Below are 27,623 nucleotides of genomic sequence, written 5' to 3'. Positions count from 1 at the left end.
AGTCGGGAGGAGATGAAGGCATGGATGAGTCTTTCAGTAGCGGGAGGTGTGAGAGAGGGTCTGAGTTTGGCGATGTTGCGGAGATGAAAGAAGGAGGTTTTAATGACATGGCGGATGTGAGGCTCAAGGGAGAGGGTGGAATCAAAGATCACGCCAAGGTTGCGGGCCTTGGGAGATGGGGAGACAGTGGTGCCGTCGATGGTGAGAGTGGGGTTATTGATTTTGCTGAGTGTGGCTTTGGAGCCTATGAGGAGGAATTCTGTCTTATCGCTGTTGAGTTTGAGGAAGTTATGTTGCATCCAGGTTTTTATAGCTGACAAACAGGAGTTGATATGGGAGAGAGGGGAGTTGTGGGGGGATTTGGTGCAGAGGTAGATCTGGGTCTCATCGGCGTAACAGTGGAAGTCCAGGTTGAAGTGGCGGAGTATCTGACCAAGGGGGAGGATGTAGATGATGAAGAGGAGGGGGCCGAGTACGGAGCCTTGGGGAACGCCTTGAGTGACTGTGGCTGTAGCAGAGGTGTGGTTGTGGAGAGAGATGAAGTGGGATCTGTTGGAAAGGTAGGAACGGAGCCAGCTGAGTGCAGAGCCTTCAATGCCGAGGTCTTTGAGTCTGGTGAGCAGGATGTTGTGGTTCACTGTATCGAAGGCAGCGCTCAGGTCGAGGAGGATGAGGATGTTGAGGGAACCAGTGTCAGCAGAGGTGAGGAGCTCGTTGAGGGCTTTGAGGAGAGCAGTTTCTATGCTATGGAGGGGGCGAAAGCCAGATTGGAGGGGTTCAAGTAGGTTATACGCAAGGAAGTGGGAATGAAGTTGCGACGCAACGATACGCTCCAGGGTTTTTGAAAGAAAGGGGAGGTTTGAGATTGGGCGATAGTTAATGAGAGAGGAGGGATCAAGACCAGGTTTCTTTAAGATTGGTGTGACAGCAGCAGTTTTGAAAGCGGAGGGGACAATTCCTTGGGACAATGAGGAGTTGAAGAGATTAGTGAGGTAGGGGCAGAGAACGGGGAGGCAGGACTTCAGCAGGGGAGTGGGGAGAGGGTTGAGGGAGCAAGTAGTGGGTTTGGAAGAGCTGATGAGATTGGAGATTTCAATAGAGGTGACCAGGTCAAACTGGGAGAGGAAGCAGTGTGGAGGAGGGGTAAGGAGGTCAGTGGAGATGTTGAAAGGAGGGGCCTTGGTAGGTGGTGGAGTAGATGCTGGGGAGTAGGGTACAGGGGATAAAGATTGATAGATGGTGCTGATTTTATCAGCGAAAAAGTGGAGGAATGAGTTGCAGAGATCCGGAGTAGAGGTAGGGAGAGTGTTTGCTCGAGACTTGAGGAGGTTGCCCACTGTGGAGAAGAGGGTTCTGTGGTTTAGGCAGGGATCAGTGAATGTGGAGGAGAGGTAGGCAGATTTTGCAGCCGTCATTTTTGGTCACCTCGTTCAGAGCCCCCCTCCGCCTTCCGGGTGCGGAGGATTTTTCCCATTGATGACAAATCAGAGATATTAATGTTAAAAAAAAAAATCACCACTCTCTCTGCTGCCCCTGCTAGAGGGAGGGTGAGGGACTATAAAACCAGGAAGTGGTGTGCCTCACTCACTGTGCAAGATGGATGAAGCCAAAGGGTCACGTCTCTCTGAGCTCTGAATAACACTGAACAAATGTCTACTCAACTGTGAGTCCCCTTAATGTGGTTTGAAAATGAAAATATGGTTTGTTTGAAGTAAAAAGGCACTGCCTGCAAATGGTTGTTAGGGTGCTTTGGCTTGAAGTTGAAAGGCACTATTGCAAATGCACTTACTTCCTGTTTGCACTTTATATTGATTTTAGATAAAACGCTACCACTTACGGCTGTGATTTTTGGCCATCTTACTCAGCCCCCCTCTGCTGAGCAGGTGCAGAGAATTCTTCCCATCAATGAAAAATAAAAGTTATTAGTGTTTAAAAAATGTTGAGAATCTCTCTCCTGTCAATCACGGCATGAAAGCCACACCTTTTCCGGTGGGAGGGGAAGGGGTTATAAAACCCGGAAGTGTGGGTGTGGCTCAGTCTCTGCATGATGGGGGAGGGAGAGGTCACGACTCTGTCTGAGCTGTGAATCAACTGAACACACTGAATGTCTACTGAACTGTGAGTTTGGTGTTTTGTGTGGTTTTATGGTGGTTTCACCCTGCATGAAATGGTATGAAGCTGCATTTGAATTTGGTGACCTTGCACCCTGCTTGAAATGGAATGAAACTGCACTTGAATTCGGTGGCCTTGCACCCTGCTTGAAGTGGTTGGAAACTGCACTTGAATTTGGTGGCCTTGCACCCTGCTCAAAGTGGTAAGAAACTGCACTTGAATTTGGTGGCCTTGCACCCTGCTTGAAATGGTAGGGACATGGATTTGAATTTGGTGGCCTTGCACCCTACTTGAAATGGAATTTCAAGGAATAGTCATGAGTCAACTGCCAGCCCACCAGCTGTGAGTGAGCTGCCAGCAGATCAGGCTTGAGGGAGTGAGCTGCCAGCAGATCAGGCTTGAGGGACTGAGCTGCCACCCCAAGAACCCATACCAGCACTCCAGAAAGCCCCCCCCACTGGCCATCAATATTGGAATTGGATGTAGAGCTGGAATATTGCGTCGGGAGACCAGCCCTCCCATGTGAACATGGGACCCAACGGGTCCCACTTAGTCTAGTAATTTTATAAACTTCTATCATCTCCCCTCATCCTCTGACTTTCCAGAGAAAACAAAGTCTCTCTGTAGCTGAAACCCCTGTAATCCAGGCAGCGTTCTGATACACCCCCTTAAAGCCTCCACATCCTAACTGTAATGGGGCTACCAGAACTGCATGGCTCCAAATGCAGCCTAACCAAAATCCTATAAAGCTGCATCGTGAAATTCTCACCTGTGCCTCCTGTGTCTGAAGAAGGGTTTTGGCCAGAAACGTTGCCTATTTCCTTCGCTCCATAGATGCTGCTGCACCCGCTGAGTTTCTACAGCACTTTTGTCTACCTCCTGCTTGCAATGGCCGATTCCAGATCTGAGTCCAAGGTGAACATCGGTGAGATTAATCAGTATGCACCAGTATATCCAATAAACCCGCATTTCTCATGTTCTACACCGAAGGGCCTGTTCTTGTGCTGTACAGTTCTATGTTCAAGCTTTTCATTATATCTCGGTACACATGATGATAATAATAAGCCTAAATCGATCACAACTTTACTGCATAACACGTGGGCCTGTACCACATCTCCAGCCAAGTTGGTGGATGTGCAGTTACACAGTGGCATCCATCCAGCTATACTGACAATTATCCAGGTATGCCTTGCAGACCATATCCACTAACAGCAGAACAAACTTAATTACCTTTGATTATTAGCAGAATAATAGGAAATGCTGTCGACAGTCTGTCTGTCAGCACTGATAGTAACCTCCTTGGTGCTCGGTCTGTGTGCACTGGGATTACTTGGTGCCAGACATCATTAATGGCTTGCTCTAAGCATTCAGCGTCAAGAGTATTTAATTGCCACATGTACTGAAAGGGAACATTGAACCAAATGAGAAGAACAACCAGAGAGCGGACCTGAGCTATCTCATTGAAGACCCTTGGGATACCTTTAATCGGACTTTACCTTGCACCAAATGTTATTCCCTTCACCCTGTATCTGTACACTGGATGGCCTTGCAGATGAACTGACAGCAATGGATGCATACATCAGAGCGTTTTGTCATTGTACATTGCAGAATTATTTTTATTTGCTTGTTCCCTAAGTGAACATCACCAATTTCTTCTTCAGAATCAAAAGTAGTCCACCAAGTGAGTTTTTACAAGGATATAATAGCTCATTAATAAGAATGAGTTTTCTTAATTTTCATATTCATTTTAATTTTAATTTCTCAGCCATCAGTGTTTTAAATTTCTCAGTTTAAGAAGGAACTGCAGATGCTGGAAAATGGAAGGTGCACAAAAATGCTGGAGAAACTCAGCGGGTGCAGCAGCATCTATGGAGCGAAGGAGATAGGCAACGTTTCGGGCCGAAGAAGGGTTTCGGCTCGAAACGTTGCCTATCTCCTTCGCTCCATAGATGCTGCTGCACCCGCTGAGTTTCTCTAGCATTTTTGTGTACCTTTTAAACTTCTCTCTGGTGTAATGGTCCTGTAATTAGCACTCTGCCGCCATACTTCCAACATTACTACAGCAACTGCACTTCACGGCTGAAAAAAAACCTGTGGGACATCCTAGGTTTGAGTGAGTCCAGTAAACTTTCATTTAAAGTTTCTTTGGCAGTACAATCCAGTACAAGTTCAAGTTCAAGTGAGTTTATTGTCATGTGTCCCTGTATAGGACAATGAAATTCTTGCTTTGCTTAAGCACACAGAAAATAGTAGGCATTTACTACAAAACAGATAAATGTGTCCATATACCATGATATAAATATATACACACATGAATAAATAAACTGATAGTGCAAATAACAGAAAGTGGTTGGTAATAATCAGAGTTTTGTCCGAGCCAGGTTTAATAGCCTGATGGCTGAGGGGAAGTAACTATTCCTGAACCTGGTTGTTGCAGTCTTCAGGCTCCTGTACCTTCTACCTGAAGGTAGCAGGGAGATGAGTGTGTGGCCAGGATGGTGTGGGTCTTTGATGATACTGCCAGCCTTTTTGAGGCAGCGACTGCGATAAATCCCCTCGATGGAAGGAAGGTCAGAGCCGATGATGGACTGGGCAGTGTTTACTACTTTTTGTAGTCTTTTCCTTTCCAGGGCGCTCAAATTGCCGAACCAAGCCACGATGCAACCGGTCAGCATGCTCTCGACTGTGCACCTGTAGAAGTTAGAGAGAGTCTTCCTTGACAATCCGACTCTCCGTAATCTTCTCAGGAAGTAGAGGCGCTGATGTGCTTTTTTGATGATTGCATTAGTGTTCTCGGACCAGGAAAGATCTTCAGAGATGTGCACGCCCAGGAATTTGAAGCTCTTGACCCTTTCAACCATCGACCCGTTGATATAAATGGGGCTGTGGGTCCCCCTCCTACTCCTTCCAAAGTCCACAATCAGTTCCTTGGTTTTGCTGGTGTTGAGGGCCAGGTTATTGCGCTGGCACCATATGGACAGTTGCTCGATCTCTCTTCTGTACTCTGACTCATCCCCATCAGTGATACGCCCCACAATCCAGTACAATCATTTTGCTTCTCAACAGGATGAAAATATCTTTCATGTAGAAAGGGAGTGTGTCATTGGTCGGGTATCTGTAGTATTTCTGACCACCAATGCCAGTTATTTGCATGGTAATGCCTTCTTGGAGCAGTCATTGGTAATTTAATGCATGAAGGTTTACACCTCCCTTTAGTAATCCTTGCAGTGAAATTGAGAACTATGTGGATCATGTGCAGGGGCAGGAGTGGCAGTGGATGTGGCTTAATCCACTGAACGACAACGGGCAAATTAAATCATGCGTAGGTCAAAAACATTTCAAGAGTGCAATGAATGGCATTCAGATTAGGCTTTGAAAGGGTCTGGTTATTTTCAGTGTTGAGATAATACAGTAAAGCATTTGGAATATTAAGACAAGCGTACAGTTATGTGGAGGTTAACCAGAGATGGTCATAGTCAATGAAACAGGCCATTTGGCCCAACTTATCCATGCCAACCAAGATGCTCCATTTATGTTAGTCCCATTTGTCTGCATTTGACCCATGTTCCTCTAAACCATTCCCATCCATGGCTCGGACCAAGTTGTTATTGTACCTACCTCAACTACCTCCTCTGGCAGCTCGTTCCATATACCCAATCCCTCAGATTCCTATTAAATCTTTCCCCTCCCACCATAAACCTATGTCCTCTGGTTCTTGATTCCCAAACTCTGGGTAAAAGATGCTGTGCATTCACCCTATCTATTCCCCTCATGATTTTGTATACCTCTTTAAGATCATAATCATAATAATACTTTATTAGCCAAATATGTTTTGCAGCATACGAGGAATTTCATTTGCCGTACAGTCATACCAATAAAAAAGCAGCAGAACACACAATACATTTTAACATAAACATCCACCACAGTGACTTCTCCACATTCCTTACTGTGATGGAAGGTGAAAAAATAGTTAAATCTCTTCCCTTTTTTGTTCTCCCGCAATCGGGGGCCTCAAGCCTTCTGTTGACGGGACGATCCTGGCTCCCGTAGCTGGCGTTCGAGCCCTCCTCGTCGGGGTGATCAAGCTCCTACAGCGGGGGGGGGGGGGGGGGGGGGGGGGGGGGGGGGGGGGGGGGGGGGGGGGGGGGGGGGAAGGAGGGAATCTCAGCTTCTCCGTGCCGGGTGGTCTGACCCCGGGCTGGTTGAACCTGTTGGAGCTTCCCGACATCGGTCTCTGCCCGAGACTGCGCGCTCCTCGATGGTGAAATCTGAAGGCTGCGTTTGTAGCATCGATCCCAGGCAAGGGACCGGCTCCAATGGTAAGTTCACGTCCCCCCGCTGTGGGATTCAAAGTCAGTCCCGAGCAAGGCCTACAGCTCCATGACGTTAGGCCGCAGAGCGACCGGAGATACGATCCAGAAAACAATCGCATCTCCGGCAGGGTAAGAGATTGAAAAGAATTTCCCCGATCCTCTCCCCCTCCCCCCACATAAAACAAACCAGAGAACATTAACATAAACTTTACATCTGGAAGAGATGAGATTCCTCTTAGCAGATAAAGCAAACCAATTCCAAAAGACGTGGTCTACGTTTATGGACCTATTACAAGCATGAGGTGCAATAGTAATTTTAAAAATAAATAAATAAATAAATGGTATCAGGACCTGGCATTGGGAGATAAAACAACAAAAACAGACTTGGTTGGTAGTCTTTCTGCGGAGTTTAATGTTATAATAGAGCGATTGTCCTTACTTTCTTTTTCTTTCTTTTCTAGGGTCTACTTTCTTACTTTACTTCCTTCTCTAACTTCTTTTCTAAGGGGCTTTCTTTTCCCAACACTCTCCTGCACTTCACAACTCTTGCGCACCTTCTTTACTTTCCTCACTTCTATCTTTTTCTTAAAGCTTTAAAAAAAAAAAAATGAAGCGGTACAAAAAATGTATTAAGATATATGTGTTGTGTGTTATTGTAATTTACCGTACTTCTAATAAAAAAAAAACTTTTAAAACACACTAAAAATAACAAAAAAGACAGACTTGGCGAGGCTGCCGTCGCCGGCACCCCCTGGTGGGCAATGACCTCTCATCCTCCTGCAAGCTGACTGCCACGCTAATCTGAAAGTGTTTTTCTTGGTGGTGGGACAGATTAAAAGTAATATCCTGTGCAAGCTATTATTAAATGGGCTCAAAATATTATTCATGCTGATATCTCTGGTTCTTAAATTATGCACCATGTCTAGAATATTTCAGGGACTGGAGTTCACAGTAAAATCCTTACACGTGGGGCAGGACGGTGGCGCAGCAGTAGAGTTGCTGCCTTATGCCCCTGTCCCACTTAGGAAACCTGAACGGAAACCTCTGGAGACTTTGCGCCCCACCCGAGGTTTCCGTGCGGTTCCCGGAGGTTGCAGGTGGTTGCCGGAGGTTGCAGGTAGGGAGACTGACAAAAACCTCCGGGAACCGCACGGAAACCTTGGGTGGGGCGCAAAGTCTCCAGAGGTTTCCGTTCAAGTTTCCGAAGTGGGACAGGGGCATTACAGCACCAGAGACCCAGGTTTGATCCTGACGACAGGTGGTGTCTGTACTTCCTGTGTTCTTCGTGACTGCGTGGCTTTTCTCCGGGTGCTCCGGTTTCCTCCCATACTCCAAAGACATACAGGTTTGTAGGCTAATTGGCTTTGGTAAAGATTGTAAATTGTCCCTAGTGTGTAGGATAGTGTTGGTGTACGGGGATAGGCGCTGTCTCCGTGGGCTGAAGGGCCTGTTTCTGCTAAACTAAACCTGGGAGACTCCTGTTCCCAGTGCCTTCCCGAGCTGCTAAATTCCTCCAGTACCTTTGCTTAAGATTCCAACATCTGTGGTCTTTATCACTTGTATTTGTGATAGCTTGGTGAAGTAATACTGTTAGGAAGACATGTTCTCCGTTAACTTTTTGATTATTTTTTTTGCTGAGTGATCGCTATCCAAACCCTGGGCTGTGTCAATGTATCCTTTCTATTTTGCGGATTTTCCCTCCCCACTTCTCCATGTATGTTATAAAACCGGAGTACAGAAGGAGGCCTGTCATACCTGTGCTATTTCATTCAAAGAGCCGTCCAACGACTTGGACCTTCCCGTAGCCTTTCACAAACACCTGCTGCTCCGTTTTTTCAAATTAAAGTTGTTATGAAACATGCTTCCTGCTTCCCTTTTCAAGTAGTGCTAACAACGAACTATCGACTGATCTTCAAATTGCCTTGGATGCACCAGGGACTTTTGGGTTAAGTTTTGTTTTGCACTTTATTAGGATTCTTTTATTGAACTTTTATTTTGTTTACTACGTTATCTATCGAGTCCTATGTTTCCAAACCTGTTATTAGAATTATACAGCGTGGGAACAGGCCCTTCAGCCCAACCTGCTCATGCCAGCTAACATGCCCCATCTACGCTCCCAATTGTCCTAAGGAATAGGAGTAGAATCGGGCCATTCGGCCCATCAAGTCTACTCTGCCATTCAATCATGGCTGATCTATCGCTCCATCCTAACCCCATTCTCCTGCCCGCTCCCCATAACCTCTGACACCTGTACTACTCAAGAATCTATCTATCTCTGCCTTAAAATTTTCTACTGACTTGGCCTCCACAGACTTCTATGGCAAAGAATTCCACAGATTCACCACCCCCTGACTAAAGAAATTTCTCCCCGTCTTCCTAAAAGAATGTCCTTTAATTCTGTGGCTATGACCCTTAGTCCTAGACTCCCACGAGTGGAAGCAGCCTCTCCACATCCACTCTATCCAAGCCTTTCACTATTCTGTTTCAATGAGGTCCCCCTTTATTCTTCTAAACTCCAGCAAGAACAGGCCCAATTCTGGCAAACGCTCATCATAGGTTAACCTACTCATTTTTGGGTTCATTCTTGTAAACCTCCTCTGGACCCTCTCCAGAACCAGCACATCCTTCCTCGAATATGGTGCCCAAAATTGCTCACAATATTCCAAATGTGGCCTTACAGCGCATAGAGCCTCAGTATTACATCCCTATTTTTGTACACAAGCCCTCTTGAATTAAATGCTAGCATTGCGTTTGCTTTCTTTACTACCGATTCGACTTGCAGATTAACTTTTTGGGAATCCTGCACCAGCACTCCCAAGTCCCTTTGCACCTCTGATTTCTGTGTTCTCTCCTCATTTAGAAAATACTCTATGCCTTTATTCCGACTACCAAAATGCATGAATCCACACTTTGCTACACTATATTCCATCTGCCACTTCTCTGCCCACTCTCCCAACCTGTCCAAGTCGTTCAGCAGAGTCCCTGCTTTCTCTTCACTACCTATCCTTCCACCTATTTTCGTATCATCCGCAAACTTTGCCACAAAGCCTTCAATCCCCTTGTCCAAATCATTACTTACTACTGATGGTCAGGCTAGAACCCTGGTAAGGCAGCAACTCTACTGCTGAGCCACTGTGCTGCCCTGATACATAAGCTTCTACATAATTTTTCAAAAGTTATAATTTAAAAATATTTTTTGAAATAAATAGACTGGGAATTGTAACACATCAAAGTGTTTTTATCCTCTGATGGTTTGCCAAGAATGTGAGCGCTCCATAAAATCTCACTTGGACTTTGTGCAGCCATACACATGGTTCTCAGTAGGTTTTGCTACTGAGCAGTTTGCATGAAGCTTAAATTTGCATGACTTGCAGGAACTTTGCAATCAATTTGCCTAATTACAGTTGAAAATATTTAAGAGGATGTTGCCAGGACTAGAAGGTGTGAGCTATAGGGAGAGGTTGAGTAGGCTGGGTCTCTATTCCATGGAGTGCAGGTGGATGAGGGGAGATCTTATAGAAGTGTACAAAATCCTGAGAGGAATAGATCGGGTAGATGCACAGAATCTCTTACCCAGAGTAGGGGAATCGAGGACCAGAGGACATAGGTTCAAGGTGAAGGGTGTGTGGAACAAGCTTTCAGAGGAGGTAGTTGAGGCTGGGACTATCCCACCGTTAAGAACCAGTTAGACAGGTACATGGATAGGACAGGTTTGGAGGGACATGGACCAAGCGCAGGCAGGTGGGACTAGTGTAGCTGGGACAGTGTGGGCAAGTTTGGCCGAAGGGCCTGTTTCCACACTGCATCACTATGACTATTATTGATTGACTTTGGATAGCTCTTGCAAGCAGTACTTGCAGAGACGCATATAGCTCCATTCCCTTCATATCCATGTGCCTATCCTCAACCACCAGTCCTGACGACACGTGAAACGCAACTGAAATTTCTACATGGTGAAACCAAAATGTATAAAAATATCCTTTAATAAAATCTGACAATGTGCAGTTTAACCACATTTTTTCTATTACAAATCTCAAATTGTGAAGTAGAGGCAAATAAATAAATGCTTAAGAAGGAACTCCAGATGCTGGAAAATCGAAGGTAGATAAAAATGCTGGAGAAACTCAGCGGGTGCGGCAGCATCTATGGGGCAAAGGAAATAGGCAACGTTTCGGGCCGAAATTCCTTCTTCAGATAAATAAATGAGGGGTCTTTGTCCCAAACACTATGGAGGGCACTATATCTGCTCAAAAACAAGAGAGAGAGAGAGAGAGAGAGTGTGTTCATTTTGTGCCAGCTCCACCTGGCTGAGAACCAGCAGTCTACAAACAGTTGTGATTAACCTCAAGCTGTGGCTTTAAAGTTGGGGGGGCAAGAGACAAACTACTGGGGAAAGTCTGAAGAAGGGTTTCAACTCGAAATATCACGTGGAATCATAGTGATACAGTGTGGAAACCGGCCCAACTTGCCCACGCCAGCCAATATATCCCAGCTACGCTCGTCCCACCTGCCTGCATTTGGTCTATATCTTTCCAAACCTTTCCTATCCATGTACCTGTCTACCTTATTCTTAAACGATGCGATAGTCAACTACCTCCTCTGGCAGCTTGTTGCATACACCCACCACTCTTTGTGTGAAAAGGTTACCCCTCTGATTCCTATTAAATCTTTTCTCCACCTTAAACCTATGTCCTCTGGACCTTGATTCCCCCACTCTGGACAAGAGACTCCGTGCCCGATCTATTCCTCTCATGATTTTATACACCTCAATAAGATCACCCCTCAACCTCCTATGCTCCAAGGAATAGAGTCCCAGCCTATTCAACCTCTCCCTAAAGCTCAGACCCTCTAGCCCAGGCAACATCCTTGTATATCTCCTCTCAACCCGTTCCAGCTTAACAACATATTTCCTATAGCATAATGCCCAGAACTGAACAGTACTCTAAATGCGGTCTCACTAACATCTTGTACAACTGGAACGTAACCTATCCATGTTCTCCAGAGGTGCTGCCACTCTTTGCCTTCTGCCATTCAGCCAATTTTCTATCCATGCTAGTATATCCTCTCTAATACCATGGGCTCTCATCTTGTTTAGCAGCCTCACTTGTGGCACCTTATTGAATGCCTTCTGAAAGCCCTGGGGAACAACATCCACTGACTCTCCTTTGTCTATCCTGCTATTTACTTCCTCCAAAAATTCCAACAGATTTGTCAGGCAAGATCTCCCCTTCACTAAACCCTGATGACTTTGGCCTACTTTATCATGAGTAGTTTAGTTGATGGACACAAAGCGGAAACAGGTACTTCGGCCCACCAGGGCTGCACCGACCAGCGATCCCTGTACACTAATACTATCCTACACACTGGAGACTATTGACTATTTTTTTTCAACAAAGTCAATGAACTTGCAAACTTGTACGTCTTTGGAGTGTGGAGGAAACCGGAGATTCCGGGAAAACCCGTGGTCATGATTGAATCCTGGTCACTGGCCGTATAAAGTGTGCAAATCTACCACTGCGCCACCTAAGTACTCAGAGCCTCATCCTTAATACTGTATTAGTCTAGACCTCCCCAAGTGCAGCTGACTCCTCTGGATGCGTTTTCTCCCTATCAAAACTGTTACTAAAAGTGAAGCTCTTTGTCTCCTCAAGGTCGCGAGTACACCATCCCATCACTGATGCATCGATTCCTCGCCGAGATGGTGGATTTCCTAATCCTGTTCCTGCTGAAAGCTGTGGTGGTGTTGGCAGTAATGCACTTCTGTGGCATCAAGTAAGTGACAGATACATCTAATTTGAATCAGTGTGTTGCTGTGTATTTTTTGCATGCAAGTCGGTTGTAAAATGCAGCAAATGACAATGAAAACACAAAGATAGATAGATAGATATAATTTATTGCCACACAACCAGGGTTGGTGGAAATTTGGGCTGTCAGCAGCAGTACAATAATAAAGACCACACAATAAACTGTAACACAAACATCCACCACAGCATTCATCACTGTGGTGGAAGGCACAAAAATTTGGCCAGTCCTCCTCCATTCCCCCCCGTGTACAGGACCAGAGTCCAGTCAGTCCAGGATCGGCTCTTCCTCACCGGAGACCGCGGCTTTAAATTGTTGTAGGCCGCAGGCCAGCGGTCGAGAAGCACCGTAGACTGCAGGGCCGGCGGTCGAAGCTCCCCTCCAGGGGTGATGGTAAGTCCATGCCGGCCCCGCGGTAGAAGTTGGCTGCGGGCCGGCAGTGATGGCTTCTTCTTCCCCCGGGTCCCCCACGAGGGATGCCGGGCTGTAGACGCCGCGCCAGCTGGAGCTCTGCAGACCGCGGCTTCAGGCTGCGACTTCAGGCTGCCGGCTGCCCCGGGCCAGCGAAACGAAGCGCTCCCCTCCAGCGAGCCCCAGCGAGGGTCGCCCGCTCCACGCCGAGAGTCCACGCTGCGCCCGCCGCTGAAGCCCCGGGCGTGTCTCCGGGAAAGGCCGCGTCGATCCTTGATGTTAGGCCACGGGGGAGGCGACCTGGAAAAAGTCGCCTCTCCGTGGAGGAGGCGACCGAAGCGGTTTCCCCCTTACCCCCCCCCACACCACCCCCCACACAAAACACACGAAGAAACACAAAATACATACTTTAAAACATATTAAAAAAAAAAAAAAAGCTGGAAAAACTGACGCGCTGCTGACATGATTGCACACAGAGGAGCGCCCCCTACAGTACTTGCTTTATCTCCTGGACAAGCTTTCAACCAAGCCCAAAGCCAAAGTACTATCTAACTACATATACCATCTTACAATAAATAACTATGCAAAAAAACAGCTACCTACATATTAACTAGCACTTTAAAAAAAAAAAAAAATCGTGTAGATGCAAGTATTTCATTGGGGTTTAAGAAGGAACTGCAGATGCTGGAAAATCGAAGGTACACAAAAATGCTGGAGAAACTCAGCGGGTGCAGCAGCATCTATGGAGCGAAGGAAATAGGCAACGTTTCGGCCCGAAACGTTGCCCATTTCCTTCGCTCCATAGATGCTGCTGCACCCGCTGAGTTTCTCCATCATTTTTGTGTATATCATTGGGGTTATCAAGTGGGCACCTCCCTTCACAGGTGTGTCGTTGAGTTAGGCCCGAGACACCTCAGGAAGACTCCAACAGTTGGTTCTGGCGTCCCAGAATAAGCCCTCTCAATACCTGCTCTCATCACCTATGTTACTAGTATCTACTAAAGAAACGGAAGCCGTTGAGCTCCCTCTAACAAATGCTAAACACCTGCAGTTTATTGCCACATGCACCAAGGTGCAGTGAAAAGCTTTTTGTTCCGTGCTAACTAGTCAGCGGAAAAACTATATATACATGATTACAATTGAGCCAAAGTGTACAGATACCTGATAAACGGAATAATGTATCATGTAAGATAGATCAGCCTTGATTGAATAGCAGAGGAGATTTGATGGGCAGAATGGTCTAATTCTGCTCCTATCACTTATGAACCTATGAGGTAAAGTCCGATTAAAGAGGTAGATAGTAGCATAGGACCGCTCTCTGGTTGTTGATAGGATGGTCCGGCTGCCTGATAACAGCTGGGAAGAAACTGTCCCTGAATCTGGAGGTGTGCGTTTTCACACTTCTATACTTCTTGCCTGCTGGAAGAGGGGGTGGCCAGGGTGCGACTTGTCCTTGATTATGCTGCTGGCCTTGTTGAGGCAGCATGAGGTGTAAATGGAGTCAATGGAAGGGAGGTTGGTTTGTGTGATGCTGCCAATAAATGTCAGCTGAGTTAAACCAAGTGACATGTAATCGACAGCGTATCATATGACATGCGGCCGCTTCAAACCTTGATCATGTTTTGTTGCTGGAGATATGATTTCATGCAGAAAGCAAATTGTTGTTGTCATGAAGTTGTACCGCATGGCAAAGGGCCCTTTGGCCCAACTCGTCCATTCCGACCATGATGCCCCCTCTAATCTGGTCTCCTTTGCCCATGTTTGGCCATATTCCTCTAAACCCGAGTCCCATTTTGAAGAAGTTTCCCGACCCGAAACGTCCCATTCTTCTCCAGAGATGCTGCCTGACCGGCTGAGTTACTCCAGCACTTTGTGGCTCTCCCAAGTATAAACCAACATCTGCAGTTATAGTCATAAAGTGATAGTATGGAAACAGGCCCTTCGGCCCAACTTGCCCACACCGGCCAACATGCCCCAGCTACACCAGTTGCACCTGCCCCCGTTTGGTCCATATTCCTATCCATGTACCTGTCTAACTGTTTCTTAAATGTGGGATAGTCCCTGCCTCAACTACCTCCTCTGGCAACTTGTTCCACACACCCACCACCCTTTGTGTGAAAACATTACAGCTCAGATTCCTATTAAATCTTCCCTTAAACCTGTCCCCTGGTCCTCGATTCCCCTACTCTGGGCAAGAGACTCTGTGCATCTAGGGTCATGGATCTATTCCTCTCATGATCTTATACACCTCAATAAGATCACCCCTCATCCTCCTGCACTCCAAGGAATAGAGTCCTAGCCGACTCAACCTCTCCCTATAGCTCAAACCCTCTAGCCCTGACAACATCCTCGTAAATTGTCTCTGCACCCTCTCCAGCCTGACAACATCTCCTATAACACGGTGCCCAGAACTGAACACAGTGCTCTAAACGCGGCATCACCAACGTTTTACACAACTGCCACATGACCTCACAACTCTAAATTCAATACTCTGGGCCAAATGCCTTTTTGACCACCCTATCTACCTGCGACTCCACCCTCAAGGAACCATGCACCCCTGCATCCCTCTGCTCTCGAACACTACACGGAGGGTAGAGAAAACAAGCAATGCCACACTGATTGATTTCTCTTTGGGTCATTTTTTTGTGGTGTGCGGGAAAGCAAATCTTTAAAATCCTCAGGACAATTTTTTAGAACTCTGCACAGTTTCTGCAGCTTTTGTTAATTCCATTTGGGAGCTATTTTCAGCTCAAAATTATTTATTTATTGATTACGTGACATTAAAAGGTGCCAATTTCGTTGAGCACCGCAGAAGCTTTGTTTAAACTAACTTGGAAAATAACCTGATTTGTGCTGTGAGTTAGCACTGCTTAATTATTAACTTTGTGACGTTTTGATCATCTTTAACATATTAAAATATTTTGAAACAGAAAAAAAACAGATAAATAGGTGCAGATTTAGGCCATTTGGCCCTTCGAGCCAGCACTGCCATTCGATATGATCATGGCTGATCAATCGTAAAATCAGTGCCCCGTTCCTGCTTTTTCCCCATTTTTTAGCCCTAAGAGTTAAATCTAACTCTCTCTTGAAAACATCCAATGAATTGGCATCTAGTGCCTTCTGTGGCAGAGAATTCCACAGATTTGCAACTGTCTGGCTGAATACGTTTTTCTTCATCTCAGTCCTAAATGGCTTACCCCTTTCTTAAACTGTGACCCCTGGTTCTGGACTAAAGCAACTAAAATTTATATTACAATAATAGAAACATAGAAAATAGGTGCAAGAGTAGTCCATTCGGCCCTTCGAGCCAGCACCGCCATTCAATATGATCATGGCTGATCATCCAAAATCAGTACCCCGTTCCAGCTTTTTCCTCATATTCCTTGATTCCCCTTTGCCCTAAGAGCTAAATCAAACTCTCTCTTGAACACATTCAGTGAATTGGCCTCCACTCCACAGATTCCTAACTCTTTGAGTGAAAAAGGTTTTCCTCATCTGTCCTAAATGGACTTCCCCTTATTCTTAAACTGTGACTCCAGGTTCTGGACTCCCCCAACATCGGGAACATTTTTCCTGCATCTACCCTGTCCAATCCTCTAAGAATGTTATGTTTCTATAAGATCCCCTCTAATCTTCTAAATTCCAGTGAATACAAGCATAATCGACCCATTCTTTCATCATATATCAGTCCCGCCATCCCGGGAATTAACCTGGTGAACCTACGCTGAACTCCCTCAAGAGCAAGAATATCCTTCCTCAAATTAGGAGACCAAAATTGCACACAATACTCCAGATGTGGTCTCAGCAGGGCCCTGCAGCAGGACCTCCTTGCTCCTAAACTCAAATCTTCTCGCAATGAAGGCCAACATACCATTTGCTTTTTTCACTGCCTACTATACCTGCATGCTTTATTTCAGTGACTGATGTACACCCAGGTCTTGTTGCACCTCCCCTTCTCCTAATCTGACACCATTCAGATAATAATCTGCTTTCCTGTTCTTGCCACCAATGTGGATAACCTCACATTTATCCACATTATACTGTATCTGCCATGCTTCTGCTCACTCACCCAACCTATCCAAGTCACCCTGCAGCCTCGAAGCATCCTCCTCGCAGCTCACGCTGCCACCCAGCTTTGTGTCATCCGCAAACTTCGAGATGTTACATTTAATTCCCTCGTCTAAATCGTTAATATATATTGTAAATAACTGGGGTCCCACCACTGAGCCTTGCGGTACCCCACTAGTCACTGCCTGCCATTCTGAAAAGGACCCGTTAATTCCTAATCTTTGCTTCCACTCTACCAACCAGTTCTCTATCCATGTCAATACCCTTGCCCCCAATACCATATGCTCTAATTTTGCACACTAATCTCATGTGTGGGACCTTGTCAAAGGCTTTTTGAAAGTCCAGCTACGCCACATCCACTGGCTCTCCGTTATCCAGTCTACTTGTTACATCCTCAAAAAACTCCAGAAGATCATGATTTCCCCTTCATAAATCCATGCTGACTTTGACCGATCCTGTCACTGCTTTCCAAATGCGCTTCTATAACATCTTTAACAATCGACTCAAGCATTTTCCCCACTACCAATGTACGGCTCTGGTCTATAATTCCCCGTTTTCACTCTCCCTCCTTTCTTAAAAAGTCCACATTGGCTACCATCCAGTCCACAGGAACTGATCCTGAATCGAGAGAACATTGGAAAATGATCACCAATGCATCCACGATTTCTAGGGCCACCTCGTTGAGTACTCTGCGATGCAGACCGTCAGGCCCTAGGGATTTATCTGCCTTCAGTCCCAACAGTTTACCTAACACCATTTTGTGACTACTGAATGGTGAATAGTGGGAGGGAGGACCCTTCAGTTCCTCCCTCCCACTAGATCCTCGGTCCCCTAGTATTTCCAGGAGATTGTTTGTCTTCCTTAGTGAAGGCGGAACCAAAGTACTCATTTAACTCGGTTAACTCTACATTACAACCCCACTGACTCACATGGCTATCTGGACTACACGTCTTCCCACCCTGCCCTCTGTAAAGACTCCATCCCCTACTCCCAATTCCTCCGCCTACGCCGCATCTGTTCCCAGGATGAGACATTTCATACCAGGGCATCGGAAATGTCCTCGTTCTTCAGGGAACGGGGATTCCCCTCCGCCACCGTAGATGAGGCTCACACCAGGGTCTCATCCATACCCCGTAACACTGCTCTCTCTCCCCATCCCCGCACACGCAACAAGGGCAGAGTCCCTCTGGTCCTCACCTTTCACCCCACCAGCCGGCAAATACAACACATAATCCTCCGCCATTTCCGCCACCTCCAACGTGACCCCACCACTCGCCACATCTTCCCATCTCCCCCTATGTCTGCCTTCCGCAAAGACTGCTCCCTCCGCAACTCCCTCGTCAATTCTTCCCTTCCCCCCCGCACCACCCCCTCCCCGGGCACTTTCCGTTGCAACCGCATGAAATGCAACACCTGCCCCTTCACCTCCCCCCTCGACTCCATCCAAGGTCCCAAGCAGTCGTTCCAGGTGCGACAAAGGTTCACCTGTTTCTCCTCCAACCTCATCTACTGCATCCGCTGCTCTAGATGTCAGCTGATTTACATCGGTGAGACCAAGCGTAGGTTGGGCGATCGTTTCGCCGAACACCTCCGCTCAGTCCGCAATAACCTACCTGACCTCCCGGTGGCTCAGCACTTCAACTCCCCCTCCCATTCCCAATCCGACCTCTCTGTCCTGGGTCTCCTCCATTGCCAGAGTGAGCAACAGCGGAAATTGGAGGAACAGCACCTCATATTCCGTCTGGGGACCTTGCGTCCTTATGGCATTAACATAGAATTCTCCCAATTTGGCTAGCCCTTGCTGTCTCCTCCCCTTCCTTAACCCTCTAGCTGTCTCCTCCCACCCTCCCATCCGCCCGCCCTCGGGCTCCTCCTCCTCCTCCCCTTTTCCTTCTTTCTTTCCCCCACCCCCCATCAGTCTGAAGAAGGGTTTCGGCCCGAAACGTCGCCTATTTCCTTCGCTCCATAGATGCTGCTGCACCCGCTGAGTTTCCCCAGCAATTTTGTGTACCTTACTCATTTAACTGTTCTGCCATTACCTTGTTTCCCAATATAATCCTGCAAATTGAATTAAAATTAATTTAACAGCCAGAAAAGCATCTTGCCATGTTATCACAATTTAGTTTAGCTTATTTAGTTTAGAAATGCCGCGCGGAAACAGGCCCTTCGGCCCACATAATCTGTGCTGACCAGCGATCCCCACACATTAACACTACCTTACACACACAAGGGACAATTAGTTGAGTGATTAATACCTATTTAGCACATTGTTCTTTTAATTTCCTCCAATTGTTTAAATGTCATTTTTTAGTTTTGTTGAGAGATAAGAGGCCCTTTGTCCCACCAGGTCAGCACCGACCAGCGATCCCCGCACACGGCATGAACATAGCAGCAGAAAATGCTTTAAGAAATACAAGTGTTGCTGATGCTAGTTTAGTTTAGAGACCCACTAAGTCTCCACCGACCATCGATCACCCGCTCTCACAGTTCTAAGTCAGCCCACTTTCTCTTCCACTCTCTACACATTGGGAGCAATTTAACTGAGGATAATTAATGTATAAACATGCATGTCTTCAGGGTGTAGGAGGAAACCAGAGCACCTGGTGGAAACCCACGCGGTCACGGGAGAATGTGCAAACTCCACGTAGACTGCACTGGAGGCTGGGATTGAACCTGCTTCTCTGGCGCTGTGAGGCAGCAGGTTTACCAGCTGTGCCACTGTGTCTCCCTTGTTATTGCAGATGAGTGGAGGGTTGATGTTTGTTTTTCCATTCATTGGAAACGTGCTCTGCTTGTAGCCCTGCACAGCTGAGTTGGTGCCTTAGTTGTTGACTCAACATTTTGTTTGTGTTGTGATATCCAGAGATCTTTCCAAGTTTGCACTGAATTACATAATTGAAGAAATCGATGAGGACACCTCTCTTGAAGATCTTCAGAAAATGATGGCAGTAGCACTAATGTACAGGCTCTTGGTCTGCTTCTATGAGGTCAGTGGTCCCTTGGAATAAGGGATTATATAACCTTGGTCGTAAGGGTTGAGTTGTTTGTAAAATCCGTTCTGGGTAACTTCAGTTTTGTGGACTTCTCCATTAGATCGTCTGCCTGTGGGGAGTTGGCGGAGCCACGCCTGGCAAGTTTCTGCTGGGGTTACGAGTCGTTTCCTGTGACAGCTCGGTGTTGGTTGCTCCGAATCGTGTGCTGGTCGCCCCAGCACAAAACGTCAGCATCTCAGCGTAAGTAACCACCGCGTTGTATTGGGACGAACTGCCACAGGACGTGGCAGAGGTGGGGACAAGTGTGGTGTAAAGTCACCTGGAGAGGTACATGGATGGGAAGGTTTGGCGAGAGAGAGAGAGGCCAAGCACAGGCTAATGTTATCGTCATACAGCATGGCAGTAAGCTCGAAGGTAGATACAAAATGCTGGAGTAACTCAGCGGGGGGAGGCAGCATCTCTGGAGAGGGAATGGGTGATGTTTTGGGTCGAGACCCTTCTTTGGACTGATGTAAAGGGAGGGGGTGGAACAAAGATAGAATGTAGTCAGAGACAGTAAGGCTTGTGGGAGAAATGGGGGAGGGGATGGAGAGGGAAAGCATCTTCTATCTGAAGTTAGAGAAGTCAATGTTCATACCGCTGGGGTATAAACTGCCCAAGCGAAATATGAGGTGTTGTTCCTCCAATTTGTGCTGGGCCTCACTCTGACAATGGAGGAGGCCCAGGACAGAAAGGTCAGATTGGGAATGGGAGTGAGAGTTGAAGTGCTGAGCCACCGGGAGATCAAGTAGGTTAGGACGGACTGAGCGGAGGTGTTCAGTGAAACGATCGCTGAGTCTGCGCTTGGTCTTGGCGATGTACCGAAACGTATAGGCAACCCGAAACGTCGCCCATTCCTTCTCTCCAGAGATGCTGCCTCACCTGTTGAGTTACTCCAGCATTTTGTGTCTACCTTCGATTTAAACCAGCGTCTGCAGTTCTTTCTTACACATGGAAGTAAGTTCTTCGGCCCACTTGGGGCCAAGTCAATGGATATTTTTAAGGTGGAGATTGATAGTTTCTTGATTGGTAAGGGTTATGGGGAGAAGGCAGGAGAATGGGGTTGAGAGAGAAAGATAGATTAGCCACGATTGAATGGTGGAGTAGACTTGATTGGCTAAATTGCCTAATTCTGCTCTTACAATTTACGTACTTCTTGGTTCTTGGGTCCTCCAAAATATTCCAACTGGAATTTAAACTGGAGGTGGTAAAGGGAGGGATTAAGCTTGAAAGGGTATAAAGAACACACACTATAGAATTTAACATAAAACATCCCCACACAGCAGAATCAAAGTTTCCCACTGTGTGGGAAGGCACCAAAGTCAGTCTCTTCCTCCATTGTTCCTCGTTGTCAGGTATCCAATAGTCCCACGTACCTGCATTTGGCCCATATCCCTCTCAACGTTTCCTATCAGTGTACATGTCCAAATGGACTACATCTTCCACAACTTGGTTGGCATGGATAGGTTGTGCTGAAGATAGACACAAAATGCTGGAGTAACTCAGTGGGACAGGCAGCATCTCGAGAGAAGGAATGGGTGGCATTTCGGGTCGAGACCCTTCTTCAAACTGAAGTTCCTGTGGCTGTGCTGCATGCTTTTTAAACAAAAAAGCTGCAATTCTGTTCCAGTCTGACACATGCTTTTAACACACACACACACACACACACACGCACACACACGCACACACACGCACACACACGTGTAACCACACTGTCCCATGCAGGCACAAGGAATTGCAGATACTGGAATCTTACATAAAGACAAAATGATTCAGTGGGTCAGGCAGCATCTCAGGAGGACATGCTTAGGCAACTTTGCAGGTTGGACTCCTTCTTCAGACTGATTGGAGTGGGGGGTGAGGCAGGGGTGGAAAAGCTGGAAGAGAGGTGAGGCCAAAGTCTGGCAAGTGATAAGTGGATACAAGGAGGTTTTGTTGGGCAGATGGATTGACAAAGGCCAGAGTTTAGTTTAGAGATACCAGGCGGAAACAGGCCCTTCAGCCCATGGAGTCTGCGCTGACCTGCGATCACTGTACCCCAACACTTCCGTACACACTAAGGACAATACCCAGAGAAAACCCATAGTCACAGGAAGAAGGTAAAACTCCGTAAAGACAGCACCCGCAGTCAGGATCGAACCCGAGTCTCTGGCGCTGTAAGGCAGCAACTCTACCGCTGTGCTGCCCAGTGAAGAGAAGATAAAAATCTGTGAGATACGGAGAGAAGAGCAGTGAGATGCAAAGCCAAAGGAAGGGATGTAGGTGGAAGGGGAAAGAAATGCGAGATAATGGGTGCATCTCCAGATGGGGCACAGGGGAGAGGGGTGTGGGGGGTAGGAGATTAGTTACTTAAAATGGAACAACTCAATGTTCATACTGTTGGGTTGTTAACCACTCCAGGGGAATACGAGGTCCTCCAGTTTGCATGTCCTTCACTCATACTGTAATCAGTCTGAAGAAAACTCACGACCTGAAATATCACCGATCCCCCACTATGGGAACTTCACTCGCCCCCCCATTAGGACTTTAGGTGAGGATGGGAAGGAGGGTGTCTGCAGAGATCACCGTCAGCACAGGATCACCACAAGGCTGCTGTCTCAGTCCCAAACTTTTCACCCTGTACACACACGACTGTGTCTCCACCCAGGAAAACACCATCATTATTAAGTATGCGGATGATACCACCATCCTGGGCCTCATCAAGGGGGGGGACGAGTCGGGCTACAGGAGTCTGGTGAACGACATTCTTGCCTATGGTGAGGTGAACGACCTAAGCCTCAACACAGACAAGACAAGAGAAATAATAATGGACTTCAGAAAAAATCCACCCCCCCTGCAGCCCCTCATCATCAAGGGGACTGTGGTGGAGAGGGCTGACAGTTACAGATACCTGGGATTACAAGTAACATCAGATCTGAACTGGACTTTGAACACTGCAGCCACAGTGAAAAAAGCCCAGCAGAGACTGTACTTCATCAGGCTGCTCAGAAAAGCTGGTCTGCACTGTCGCCCTCTCACCCAGGTCTACAAAGGACTGATAGAGAGCATCCTCACCACGGGCATCACGGTGTGGTATGGAAACACCACACAGACAGAGAGGAAGGCTCTGCAAAGAGTCATAAAGTGCAGAGAGGATCATCAGAACTGAACTCCCCTCCATGGACACAATCTACACACAGCGCTGTCAAAAAAGAGCAGAGAGAATCATCAGAGACACACTACATCCAGCTCACTCCCTGCTCAAACACAAAAACTGCACATACAACCTCAGGCACAGACGAGCGGACAGTATCGCCACAAATAGAACACGCTTTTTTAAGAGCTTCTTCCCTGCAACAGTGAGACTCTTGGCCAAAACAAAACAAAATGAACTGATGTCCCGATATAGGGTTTGTGCAAGTTACAATGCTCTCACTTTCCCCTTTGTATAGGGTTTTAGGCATTTTCTTTTTTTTATTTCTGGAGTGGTATGTGTTTTTTATGGATTATGTGTCTTCTGTGTGTCTTTTTAATTTTTTTAAATTTTTTAATTTTTAATTTTAATTTTTAACTTGACTTGACTCTCTGAATAGCCGCACAAGAGTTCCTATGTGTGTAAGCACAAATGGCAAATAAAGTTTTTGACCTTTGACCTTTTTTGACCTAAACTATCTCACCAGGGACTAACTTTACTGTACCATTCTACTGCTTTTTTTTTTATAAAATTGCTTTTTTTCCCTTTTTTTCCTTTTTCCTTCTGCCCACAATATTTAATATGGAAAATAATATGTGATTCTGTTACATTCTGTTTGTAGTTTGTTTGTTTGTTTGTCTTTTTGCACAAAGTCCGTGAGCATTGCCTCTTTTCATTTCACTGCACATCTCGTATGTGTATGTGACGAATAAACTTGACTTGACTTGCCAAGGACAAGAAGGCTCTGCAGAGAGTAGTGCGTTCGGCCGAACGCACTATGGGACCTTCACTTGCCCCCCTGCAGGAACTATACATCAGGAGGTGCAACTCCAGAGCCAACAATATCATGAGAGACCCCTTCCACCCCCCCTTCCACCCCTGCAACGGACTGTTCCAGCTGCTACGGTCAGGCAAACGCCTCCGTTGCCATGCGGTGAGAACGGAGAGGTTGAGAAGGAGTTTCTTCCCAGAGGCCATTCGGACTGTAAACGCCTATCTCACCAGGGACTAACTCTACTGAACGTTTTTCCTTCCATTATTTATTATGTAAAAGAATATGTGTGTTATGATTGTGTTTATAGTTTGTTTGGTTGTTTGTCTTTTGCACAAAAGTCCGTGAGCATTGCCACTTTCATTTCACTGCACATCTCGTATGTGTATGTGACAAATAAACTTGACTTGATCCATGTCATCCAGAGATGCTGCCCGACCTGCTGGGTTACTCCATTGTTTTAGGATGCATGCAAATTCCCCCCATTTGCACCTAAAGGGCCTGTCCCACTGTACGAGGTAATTCAAGAGCTCTCCCGAGTTTAAAAAAAATCAAACTCATGGTAAGTACATAGAATGTACGTAGCGGGTACGTCGGAGCTCGTGGATGTCTCGTAGCGGCTCGTAATGCTAACGGCAGGTATTCAGGAAACGCGGAAACTCGTGAAGTTTTTCCAGCGCTGAAAAATGTCCACGAGAGCCCCGAGTACCGACGTCCGGCTATTACCGTAATTCTCCGAGTTCGAATCGGGAAACTCGGGAGAACTCTTGAATTACCTCGTACAGTGGGACAGGCCCTTTATTTGTAGGTGGGCTAAGCAGTCAGAATCAGCACAGTATTGATGGGGAAGGCAGAAGCTTTTCCCCCAGGGTGTAAATGTCAAAGACTGGAGAGCCTAGCTTTAAGCTGAGAGGCAATGTTTAAAGGAGATGTGCGGGCGGAGCAAGTTGTTTTTGTTACACAGCGGCGGTAGGTGCCTGGAACGTGCTGCCAAGGGTTGTGATGGAGGCAGATACGATAGTGGTGTTTAAGAGGTTTTTAATAGGCACATGGATGCGCAGGGAATGGAGGGGTACGGAACATGTAACGGCAGATGAGATTAGTTTACGTTCAGTGCAGACATTGAGCACCAAGGCAAATTCCTTGTATGTGAATACTTGGCCAATAAACTTATTCATTGATTCATTCAAAGGGCCTGTACCTGTCCCTATGCTCCTCTGCTTTTATCCAGGGAACCCAGCAGCCATTCTAGGTTAGACAGAGTTTCATATGCACCATTTCCAACCTCGTCTACAGCATTCAGTGCTCCCGATGTGGCCTCCTTTATGCCGGTGAGACCATGCGCATTCTAGGGGGATCTTACCCGCTGGACACTTGTCCCATGCTGGATCTCCCGGTTGTTAACCATTCGTCACGTTCCCGTACAGTTCTGGGCCTCCTCCATTGCTAGGGTGAGGCCCCACACAAACTAGAGAAACAGCACCTTGTATTCTGCTTGTGTAGCTTGCTCAACCCAATGGCATAACATTGAATTCTCCAATTACAGCTAATCCCACGTTGGTGTGCACACATTTCTCCTGACGTTTCCCAGATCCACCTCCCCAAGCACCTTTCCCCTCCTTTGTACCCCCTTTCCCAATTCCTGAGTCCCCATTTCTCTTTTATACCCCTCTTCCTTCTACCCATGTCCCTCTTTTCAGCTCTACATTTCACTCTCCCTATCTGTCATCCTTTTGTCTCAAGGGCGTTTTATCGCCAACTGTCTCAGATAGAACAATGAAATTCTTACTTGCAGCGGCACAACAGAATATGTAAACATAGTACATATTCAAAACGTTGCTTAATAATGTCTAGTATTGTTACAGTAGACAATTATCCAAACGTTAGTTTGAATACAAAGTCATGCTGACTCAAAGTATTTGAGTCAATTAGCATAGGCTCACGGTGAGGACAATGGGGTATAATTAAGTGACGTGTAATAAATTGACCGAGACACTCCTGTAACACTTTCTGCACTGCAACTTCCATCTTTCTTTCATGAACGAAAGCAGCGATTGTCAGTAAATGCAGCTGCACTGGAAATGATTAAGTATTTGCATCAGTGTTACTAAAATAAATGCAAGGGAAAGGGAAGCCTATTTTTAAAAGATGACCCGGCATGTTGGTTGGTGTGGGCAAAGTCGGGCCGAAGGGCTTACTTCCACGCTGTATGACTAATAAAGTCTCCCTTTATTTCTTGTATGTGATGGGACATGTTGGCCAGTGTGGGCAACTTGTGGGCTGTTTCCACGCTGTATGACTCTAATAAAGTGGCCCTTTATTTCTTGTATGTGATGGGACATGTTGGCCAATGTGGGCAACTTGTGGGCTGTTTCCACGCTGTATGGCTCTAATTCTAACAAAGTCTCTCTTTATTCCTTGTTCGCAACAGGTCTGCCATACGAGCATTGATCAAGAATTTTTCAATTGCCTTCTTTTTCCCGGCCTTTGTTACATTGCTGTTCTTTCAACATAATCGCACAGCCTATGATATTGTAGCCGGGACGATTGTTGTCAAGAGACATGGTATGAGGTGAGAACACCTCCGAAGACTTGTAACTTTTCTCAAGCCACTGCTGTGGATCTGCCTAGTTCAGAAGATGGGGGGGAAGAAGAAAACACCCTTTCCTGACTGCACCCCAAGATCTTGGGAAAGGCTGGGTTGAGAATGAACACACTTACCTGCCAACGTCATGACATTCCAGAAATGACTTGGGAATGAATCTGTTCTGATGGTTGACACTGTGGTCCTTTATGGATCATGATTGGCTCCCACGCTCCACATCAGAAATTTGCACAATTTGACTCAAAATCATCGAAAGAAAGGATCGCCTCAATTTATTAATATCAACTTAAAAATAATAAAGCTACACAGAATTTATTTCACCATTTCCAGTTTCTGTTTCATTTTAGACCCTTCCTCAATGCATGTCTGTGTGTGTACGGGAGAATCAGCTCGGAGTCTGAAGAAGCGTCTCGACCCGAAACGTCACCCATTCCTTCTCTCCAGAGATGCTGCCTGTCCCGCTGAGTTACTCCAGCTTTTTGTGTCTGTCTTTAGTTCCGCCACTACAGGTATCAACCTCTGAAACCAAGACTTGGACCACTACTCTGATGCCTGAAATACCTGGAGCGTTTGTATGTGAAATCATTTTGTATCTTGAAAAATGTTTTCGCTAATTACCCCGGGGAAATATGTGGGGAAAGGAAAAATGAAGCTTTGACATAGATGCCTTATGAATATGAAAAGTGTCACTCACCTCTAAAACTGGCTCTGTTTCACAGTGATAAATCCTTGTGCTCAGTAGTAGTTTCTTGGATTATGAGATGTTTTTTGGCAAAAAATATATAATTGCATTTAATGATTTATTCAAGAAAATGTTATAATTGGATATTTTACGTGTACTGGAGTGATTTCATATTGTATTGTGCATGATCAATTGCGTTCGTGATTTACGTTACACAGTACCACCTAATTTACTGTTCCTGACTTTTTTTGCCTGTTATGATTTATTTTAACCCCAAATAATTGCAAATTGTTCAATTATAAAAGATACAACATGCTTTTTTTTAGGAGCATTTTCCTTATTTGCAACCGTTAACATTTAAATGGGTGGCACGGTGGCGCAGCAGTAGAGTTGCCTCCTTGCAGAGTCAGAGACCCGGGTTCGATCCTGCCTACGGGTGCTGTCTGTTCGGAGTTTGTACATTTTCCCTGTGATCCGCGCGGGTTTTCTCCGGGTGTTCTGGTTTTCTTCCGCACTCCGAAAACGTACAGGTGTGTAGGTTAGACGGACAGACGATGAAATGCTGCCTGTCCCGCTGTGTTACTCCAGCTTTTTGTGTCTATCTTGGCTTTGAACCAGCATCTGCAGATTCTTCGTACAGGTTTGTAGGTTAAG

General features: G+C 46.3%; 1 protein-coding gene across 1 annotated transcript in view; it reads left to right on the top strand.

Moving 5' to 3' along the window:
* fam8a1 (family with sequence similarity 8 member A1) overlaps positions 1-27,284 on the top strand; it is a 34,355-nt gene extending 7,071 nt beyond the window's left edge. Inside the window, exons 2-5 of the mRNA XM_033013903.1 lie at positions 12,077-12,197; positions 19,570-19,693; positions 19,800-19,939; positions 26,114-27,284. Of these exons, the coding sequence (XP_032869794.1) occupies positions 12,077-12,197; positions 19,570-19,693; positions 19,800-19,939; positions 26,114-26,258 (530 nt within the window). The 3' untranslated portion in view covers positions 26,259-27,284. The remainder of the gene's footprint in view (positions 1-12,076; positions 12,198-19,569; positions 19,694-19,799; positions 19,940-26,113) is intronic.
* Positions 27,285-27,623: the final 339 nt, after the last annotated feature.

Source organism: Amblyraja radiata, chromosome 2, assembly GCF_010909765.2.
Source record: "Amblyraja radiata isolate CabotCenter1 chromosome 2, sAmbRad1.1.pri, whole genome shotgun sequence".
Classification (NCBI taxonomy): domain Eukaryota; kingdom Metazoa; phylum Chordata; class Chondrichthyes; order Rajiformes; family Rajidae; genus Amblyraja; species Amblyraja radiata.
The sequence above is the reverse complement of the archived record's forward strand: the minus strand, read 5'-3'. Positions and strand labels throughout refer to the sequence as shown.